The 9,289-nt window shown below is 35.2% G+C and overlaps 1 protein-coding gene across 2 annotated transcripts; it reads right to left on the reverse strand.

The window, feature by feature from the left end:
• Positions 1 to 1,965: 1,965 nt before the first annotated feature.
• Positions 1,966 to 9,048, reverse strand: LOC116512498 (cytochrome P450 7A1). Of its 2 annotated transcripts, none has more exons than XM_032223020.1 (6): positions 8,874 to 9,048; positions 7,864 to 8,104; positions 6,036 to 6,649; positions 4,208 to 4,338; positions 3,757 to 3,932; positions 1,966 to 2,693 (listed from the first exon to the last, which is right to left on the reverse strand). In XM_032223020.1, exons 1-6 carry the CDS (start codon positions 8,951 to 8,953, stop codon positions 2,397 to 2,399), a joined length of 1,539 nt encoding a protein of 512 aa, XP_032078911.1. In that variant the 5' UTR covers positions 8,954 to 9,048; the 3' UTR covers positions 1,966 to 2,396. The 2 variants fall into 2 exon arrangements, with proteins under 2 accessions (XP_032078911.1, XP_032078912.1); XM_032223021.1 differs by lacking the exon at positions 8,874 to 9,048 and adding an exon at positions 8,192 to 8,777.
• Positions 9,049 to 9,289: the final 241 nt, after the last annotated feature.

Here is a 9,289-nt window from a genome sequence, read left to right on the forward strand (position 1 = left end):
CAAATGTACTGTACGTTAGAAAGTATGATGTCATCTAGATCAGTGGTCTCCAACCAGAAGTGCTTTTCAGCCAGTTCTCTCTAGTTCAGGTGAGCAGGTAGTGGCTGCTGCGGGACGCTCTGCCCGCCCACCCACGCCAATGTAATGCGCTATCTTCTGCACATGCGCAGAAGGCGGTGCGCATGATCAGAAAGTGGTGCATGTGAGCGAAGTGAGCATGCGCTCATGCTCTCATTTGCAAACTGGTGGGGAAGGTAAGTGAATCCCACTACTCTATGACATATGCCGTGGTGATAGCATAACTTCTACTCAGCTATATTTTCTTTTAAACCCTTCCATTCTAATTTATAGGATGGCCTCAGATCCTAGTATGTTGAGAGCAGGAAAAAAAGAATTCCCTAGCTACTTTCTCCGTGCCATGCATAACTTTAAACAGGTAGTCCTCGATTTACAATCAGAGGTGGGTTGCTGCTGGTTTGGCCCAGATCAGGAGAACTGGTAATAACAGCAGTGGGAGGCTCGGCCTACACTCACGGATGCTTCTGCGCATGCACAAGCGTGCATGCATGAGCAAGCGTGCATGCACTAGCAAGCACGCATGCACGAGCTAGCGCACATGCATGAGCAAGCGTGCATGCACAAGCGACCACGCATGCACAAGCGAGCACACATGCACGAGCGAGCACACATGTACAAGTGAACTGGTAGGAAAAAATTAGAACCACTGCTCACAATAATTCATTTAATGACCATTCAAAGTTACAACCGCACTGAAAAATGTGACTTATGACAGCTTTTCACAGTTACAACCTTTGCGGCATCCCATAATCATGTGATCAAAATTCAAATGCTTGGCAACTGGTTCATATTTATGATCGTTGCTGGGTCCCAAGATCATGTGATCACTTTTTGCAACCTTCTGATAAGCAAAGTCAATGGTTAGTCAAATTCAATTAACAACAGGTTTGCTAACTTATTGACGGCAGTGAGTCACTTAACAACTGTGGCAACAAAAGTCATAAAATGGGGCAAAACTCACTTAAATGTATCAGTTAACAACATACATTTTGGGCTCAATTGTGATCGTAAGTCAAGGACTACCTGTACACTTCTATTTTTTCCACTTATCCTGTTCCATGTTAAAAATTCTTTGTCTAACTTCTGTGCATTTGCTTATAGAGAACACTTGGAGCAATCTCAATTGAAGGTAGACACTATTTTCAAAAGTACGTTCGCTCACCCTGATTCTGAGATAGGCGACACATGTGGATGGGATTTCTCCTTGCATTGATTTTAACAGTTGTTAGACTAAGAAAAGGAGGTTGGCTAGGGCAACTTGGGAACATCTATGTACTGTACTATTTTTTTTAAAAAAAAAGAAGTGATATGAATCCATTTGCGGGCCTGAATCCTTATTGACTATTTTTTTTCATACTTCACTCATGTTAAAAAGTCTTTGCCTGCTTGTTTTGAAGGTTATTACAGGTTAAATAAATAGCAGCACGCCTTGTATTCCGTTTGATGTATTAGGAAGCTTGTGTAGTATTGTTGACTGTGCCAGAGAACGAATAAAATAGTGTGAGGTTACTTTGGTCTATCAGTAAGTAAACTGACAGTGACTTTCTATTTGCTCATGACCCAGAATTCTTATTTTTCCCCTGACATTTTTCTCTGAATATCTTTTTAGATGTTACATATTGGTTGGTTCTGTAATAGAGGATGTCATTACCATTGGAAATTGTCTAAGCCAAAGAATAAGAAATCACTCTTAAAGCTTTCCAGGATGAATACAATATTTTATTGAAGAAAATAAAATCTATACTCAGTAATTATACACAAACAAACAAAAACCCACAATACCCATACCTTCAGCTGGAATGATGTTATAGATCTACAAAAAGCCATAAGGAAAGCTGGGCCAAAAGTATGAAATACTCTTCTAGTATTAGGATGAGTTTTGTACACATTTTATCAGTGTTCTAAAGTCTAACCGTGACCTTATGTTTGCAAGTTTTATTTACGTAAAAGGCAGCATGGTGCAAGATTGTTCCACTGCTTTTCAAAATGTGGTGAAGAAATCTTGTCTCTAACTTCAATCTGGAAGGCTTTGGGGTTACGAACGGTCAACCATTCTTTCATCTTTTCCCTTTACTCTGATCTGGTCTCAAAACCAATACAAGCACTTTTAGTGGACTGAAGTAGCTCTAGCGCTCACAAGCATCAGTCCAGAAATCTGATTTACATTGGGAAATATTTCCTGTACAACCATATAAAACAATGATAGCAGTTTCTCCAAACTGTCTCATTTTTTTCTAGTATATTGAAATACCCTTACTTGATGGATATTTCTACCTCTTTGGAGGACTGATGCTAAGATATAATAGTTCTCTTTATGTTCATGGAAGTTTTAATCTGTACTTGAACTCTATATCATTTGAAGGCTGCAAAACACCAAGTCCAGCTCGCGATTGATCCAAAGAAGGGCATTTTACATTCTTGTCAATTAGTTCCACTTCAAAATAGAAAAGCAAGAAAGTCAGAAATTGTTTGATTTCATTAATAGCAAACCATCTTCCAGGGCATTTTGCCAATCCTGTTCCAAATGGCATATAATAATATTTTAGTTTGCAACCATTACGATAGAAAGTTTTTTCTTCTCCATTTTCTCCAAGATAACGATCAAATTTGAATGTCTGTAACAAAATTCAAATCAGTGTATTTGTTAACTCAACAATTTCTATAGAAACCTTAAGATAATTTAAGAGTTGCAAATGATATTCTTTTTCCTGATGATTTGGAAACCAATTGCTGAATATGTTACTAGCCAGATAAATGAAATATGATGATATATTTCAGAATAATAAACAACATTCACTTAAAACATTGGATAAAATGTAAACATTTCAGATCAAATTAAAACAGCAGTTTGAATGGGAAAAATTTTGTATGACAAAATAAGCAATAAGCCCTATTTTATTTTTTACCCAATGAGTAGCTATAACCTTGATCTTTTGCATTTAGTTTGTCACTTCTAATGTTATCACTGTCCATAGATATTTTTTCTCTGCTCTCTACTTATTTCGGAAATTCTTTAGGGAGTAAGGTTTTTACTCTTCATCATTAATGAGTATGGATTCAAAAGCAACAATCACTTTCTTTCAATCTATCTATTGTTTATTTATTACATTTTTATCCTGTGACATACTTAAAGTGGTGTGAAAGAATATATGCAGATATTTTTCTTTCTTCTTTGCACTTTACTCTTTACTGTTTATATTTTTCTTCATTTGTATTTATCTTTGTATTGCAGACTTTATAAAAATTATCAACAGAGATTATTTGGCATCTAATTCTAATATTTATGACTACTTTCTTGCTATATCCCAAGTAGTGTGTTGTATATTACTTATTTCTACCAATGATCATGGTTTACTTAATAACCTCAATCCATTACTTTCCCAGTAATTTATCAACATCGGTAAAACATAATGTCTTTGGAAACTAAAACTGAAATAATTATTGAAATGATTTTTAAACTGATTAATTATATCATTATGAATGAAAAGTATTAATCCACCTAATTATTGGTAATAGTGAGACAAAGATGAAGTCTGAACAAATACTGATATTATTCTGCCTAGGGTATTAAGTTTTTATCTGTGGGAGAATTCACTTAGCAAAATCCAAATTGTTTTATAATACAGAATAATTTCTTCCTATTCATAGTCAGGCAAACTCTTTTGTTGGAAAACTCACCAGTGGATCAGGATAAATTTCGGGATCAAGATGCAACAGCTGGGGATAAACAGCTATGATGTCATCTTTGCGGATATTGTAGGAATCGCTGCCCAATTGCAAAATGAAATCTTTCTTTGCAACTCGGACTGTCATGGATGCACTGGAGAGTCTTAGTGCTTCTTTTATAATGCTATCTGTGTAAAAAGAGTAGAAATGAACTTTCATCTAAATGGAAGATAAACAACTGTGTTACTGTACCAATAGTGAAGTCAAAAGTAATCTGATCCAGTAAAAATAAAAAGCCAAAACCAATGCATGAACTGTTGTTCCAGCCAAGCATACTATATTTCATCATTAGAGCAGGACTAAGACTATTATCCAGCTGATTTGTTCTGATGATTAATGGTTTCTAAATTCTAACAGATGGGAGTTCAATTCATATTTTTCAGCAAAAGTTAACCAAGCGTACCTAATATAGGCATGTCATCTAGTTGTTTTTGATTCAACCAAATGGGCTTCCTGCTTGAACAGATCTTTTCACCAGCATCTTTTAGCACTCTTTCAGCCTCTTTTGTAGCTGCTTTCATTGCACTGGGATTCCTGAAAGAGAAAGACATGGTGAAATCACAATATAAATGTTTATTATTAATCATCTGTGTTGACCATCTTGCTGACATTAATCTAAGCCATACAATGAACATTAATAAAAATGAGTTATTACAGTCATTGTGCACTATCCTCAGAAACAGCTCCAGGTTGTGATGAGTTTCAGGCAGGCCTTGCCATGATAATCATATCTTTAAAAAACCAAAACAGGAAGCACGGACATTGCAGCATTTCTATCTTGACTCAGCTATGAAAATGTGGTTGCATGGCTCAGTTTGCTTATGGAAATGTTCTGTCTATATCCTCTCTAGGGATCCCACTATCAAAATGTATTCTGAAATTTTGTTTTAATTTCATATACTCCAAAAAGAGACAATTGAGAAGTTATTTCATCCTACGTACTGGAGACTCAAGCATCAGAACCTGGAAATTGGCATGTTGCAACTTTAACAGAACTAAATTTATATTTCTGAAGCAATTATGCTTAAACAAGTCACACAATTATTGTATGCTATTGAGTTCAGCCTTTTTTACAACCCTTAAGGCATATTAAATAATTCAATCATGTTTATTAGGATTCAGTTCAGTTTTCCAAGATGTAAGAGATTCATTTTCTCTCAGATTAATGGTAAATGAATCAATATGGGACATGTATCATCAGAATTACCTCACCAGTGCTCTTAAATGTTATTGCCAAATATTAGGATGCTGCAAGCATTTGTTACAGGGTACTTACACAATCTAACTTTAAGCAAATATAAATGGCTTTTTTAAGAGTTTATTTTAATGCTCTTTCTTTTGTAATATTGGTTTCATGAGACTCCTTATCTTCAGAGATGTTATCTGAAAGATTCCTGGCCATCATGGAATTGGTAAATGCAGATTATCCTAGGATAACAAATCCTGAACGTCTGTCCAGCATAAGCTTTATGAGTGTTCTGATTTGAAGTCATTAGGTAATATTGGTTTCTTACAGTCTGTCTGTCCTAAGCTTTGTAACAAAAATGGAAGATATAAATAGTGTTTTGCGAAGTAATAACCTGCAGTACAATTGCAAAAGAACTGGTTATTCAATTCTTCCCAGTTTTGAGGGCATATGCATTGCTCATTTCTTAACAAACCATGTCTATCATGGTTATGGTGTCAGGTGCAAAAGATCAGGTCCACATGTGAAGGTCCAATTTAACTGATTTATTGCTAAAAGCCTATGTACAGAAATATGCTCAACTTATAGTCAAGTTAATGGGTCAATGGCAATCAAGTTGTGGAGGGGATTGTGGATTTTCTCTGTGGCTAAGTAATGATTCTAGTCCAGGGGTGTCAAATTGGAGGCCTGTGAGTCGGATGTGTCATATGCAGGCCATGCCCAACCCAGCTCCATGAAGGGAAAAAATGTAAAATGTCATGTGATTGCAACGTGATGCTGTGAGTTTGACATCCATATTCTCAGCTGATCCCTTTTTTTATTTGTCTTCTGACTCTGCCACTCCTTTTCTATAGAGCTCTAATAAATCATGTGTCTGAAATCAGACAGGCAGAATAAAATGTTTAACAAATATCATTAATGTATTTAAAAATATTCATCCAGCATATCAATTACTACTCATATCACCATTTAATCAACTAGTAAATAAACTGACCGTAATAAATAGAAATACTTTTCTTGTTGACCACTATTGGTATGAACTCACCTAATAAGATAGAATGAACTCCAAAATGTAGCAGGTATTGTGTTAGCTTGCGATGCCCACAGGATTGCAAGATGTGTCTTTGCTTTATCCATATCATCAAAGGTGGACAATGTATCATTCAAGTACATACGGAGAGAAATGAGTTCAGAAATGTTTTCTCTTTTTTTAAGGTTCTCATGGAGCAGAGCCTCAGCTAGCTTCTCTCGTGCACTGTAGGCATTTTTAAATAGATGGATTGGAAGACCAGCTACAAGAGCTGGGAAGATTTGGTCAAATTCCTTGAAGTTCTCTAGGGTACTGAGGATACGTGCTCTCTGGGCTTGTTGACTAGAAGCAAGGACCTTCTCATGATGTGTATTAAATTCTGTACCAAAAAGTGTTAAAAACCCAGATTCAAACATCACACGATAGCAGAATTCATAAAGCTTATCAGTGACCCAGTCATTGAGATTCATTTTTTCTGCACTTGACTCCACCATGACATAATGCAGGTTCTCCATCATAGTTTCACTGAGAAATGTTAAGGCATTACCCTGCAATTTTCTTATGATGGTATGGTGCATATTCTCAGTAGTGAATCCATCGCTTGGATCAATGCTTGCGTGTCCAAAGGCCTGCCACCAAATATTGAGAATGTTAATTGCCACTAATTAGTTATCTAATCTCTTGTCCCATCCCTCTACTCATCCTATTTTGATGGCATTTAACCCACCACAAATCATCTTAAAGGAAGAACTGAATGGCACGACTTAGAGTGTTGTATGTCCTGGTCTAGCTAAATAATAATGGGTATCTGAAATTGAAAGTACTTTATTTTTTCTATAATTTAAAAGGGGAAGAAAACCATAGGGATGAGGTATACTTATATAGCCTACTAATAGATTCTGAGTGATAGAGTACAGCCCATTTAGAATCCTCATTTAGTAACCATTTAAACTCCAGAAATTCATCTACAATAGGAAATGGATTTACATCCATCATTGGCTTTATATGGTGGATGAGAAAATATTAGAAAATACTAAATCTGAAACCAATCTAAAACCTATTTTCCAGATTAAACATAATAATGATTGTCTCTATGGCAGAAAATTTATACTTCAAATAATTTGTTGTTATTGTATGTATTTTGACAAATGGAGCATTTACACTCCATTTGACAAATGGAGCATTTTTCAACAGTAGTCTAAATTACAGAGGTGGGAAGATAAAATTTGACACTGAACTGGTGCCTTTATTTGAAAGATATAAATCAAGCTGATACTGGTCTGAGGGCAAATATTATCAGGAAAGGAAGCACAAAATTACACTCTAAATCAGTCAGACCAATCACTAAACTGATACTAAGTTAGAATTCGACATTTATATTCTTGCTTTCTCTGCTATTGTTATATGTCTTTTGAAAATAAATAATTTAAAGTGAAATTTCTAGGTATAATTGGAAGTTAGTCCCAATGAGTGCATAGGAATTGTACAATAAATTCATCTGTATTCCTGTAATTCATCTTTTTAAGCACGCTGGCATTGATTAATCAAAATCAATTTTGATATACATTAAGAAAGAGTCTTTTAGATTGTAAATGAAGTAGAGGCTGAACTCTAAGTAAGACAAAGCAATAAGCATATTTATTGTGAAATTTGGTTTCACCCCATTGAACTTAAAAGTTTGAATCTGGAGAATATCAGGACAGCATCCTTAGATTGTGCTAACAACCCCAAACCCCACACAAATCAGTATTTGGTGGCATGGTTTTTAAACTGAGCCCTTCACCTTGCCCACCTTTAACAGAAGAAGAACTTTATTACGATAGTTATTCTTTTGAAATGCTACCTTTGCTGAAGTTGCAAAATGGAATTTTTTCCAGTCCAAGTTTCTTCCTTGTTGCATCACTGCATGATAGGAGAAAGGATCTGTAAGGAAATGAACATATTTTCCAGCCAATTGGCATGTGAAAGTAGGACCATGCTTCTTTTGTCTTTCCCTGAGGAATTTGAGAGGATTGGCCCCAAACTGTAAAGCACAGCCAAGATATGGAAGCATTCCATTCTCCAAAGGTGGCTCCCCTTGACGTCTAAAGAAAGGAATATATATTCATATTTACATAGAGTGTAAATTTACAAAATAAATTAATATTTGCAATAGTGGTAAATATCTGTACCTCAGGTGTAGGATGAGATCCCCTAAACTCCGCTCAAGATGTTACCCAGCCCAGTAAAGAAATGTTCAGAAACCAACCCACAAGCTGGGAGATCAAACCCTCATAAATTAAGGTCAAATTTGCCTTGATGTCTGCTGTGCAAACACTATTTATAACTTGGTACTTTCACCATTACTAGGAAGACTTTGCTCTCCCCTGAGTGATAAATCTACTGAGGAGGTAGTAGAGAATTGATGAGAACTCAGTGATTTGAATCCAGTCTGGAAGCTTAATATAGCTCCAATAATTAGAATGCCTCAGACCGATTGCAAATCAAATTCAATAAAATCTATGTGCCAAGCTAAATATATCATTTATACTTTGTTTACTTTGGGGAAGTTTATCTAACCCTTTGAATAAAATGCTGATTCATGATAAAATACAAATAATCTATTTATATATTATTACAATGCCTATTTACCCATATCTCTATTTCATATACATATTTTCTACATTTATGCTGCAAATATATTATAAAATCCTTCTCTGCTTTCCTATACGTATACACATGAACAATCAATTATTGTATCAATTAGTTAATAAAAGCTTAAACACATTTTTTTTCAAAAAGAAATCTATAATATTATTAAAAGGGAGGAAAATCACAGTTCATGAAAGAATGTTTGAAAGTAATTTTCCTTACCTTCTTCTTACTCCCAGAAAATACCACAAACTACCACACAATATCATCATTGCTACCCATGTCAAAAGCAAAGCCAACATGTCAGATAACTATAATAAACTCCAAAAATGATACTAGTCTGAGACTAGTTCAGGCAATTTTGAAGGTCCACCTCTTAGATTCAGCAGGCTCACCTATTTATTTCACTGAACTAAAATAACCTGTGCAAGCTATTAATTAACTATTTCTGTACAAAATTTCTATGCTTGCCTCTGAAGCAAAAGCTTTGTGAAAAATTGGATTGCACACCTTAGATTTGACCTTGAGCTGATTATCACTTATCAGGAAAGGTTCAAAGTAATCAAAGAAATTGACAGCTGATATTTTAAAGGTCTATCAGATGTGTTTTCATCTATCAAATAGACGTAACAAATACA

Source organism: Thamnophis elegans, chromosome 8 (genome assembly GCF_009769535.1).
Source record: "Thamnophis elegans isolate rThaEle1 chromosome 8, rThaEle1.pri, whole genome shotgun sequence".
Classification (NCBI taxonomy): domain Eukaryota; kingdom Metazoa; phylum Chordata; class Lepidosauria; order Squamata; family Colubridae; genus Thamnophis; species Thamnophis elegans.

Bases quoted from the DNA above. Each gene is read 5' to 3' on its own strand.
- LOC116512498 (XM_032223020.1), bottom strand. From the start codon at position 8,953: ATGTTGGCTTTGCTTTTGACATGGGTAGCAATGATGATATTGTGTGGT. The intron at 8,105-8,873 runs GTAAGGAAAATT...TCCTTTCTTTAG, and splicing joins TTTCTGGGAGTAAGAAGAAG to ACGTCAAGGGGAGCCACCTT. The intron at 6,650-7,863 runs GTAGCATTTCAA...ATTTGGTGGCAG, and splicing joins ATTTTGCAACTTCAGCAAAG to GCCTTTGGACACGCAAGCAT.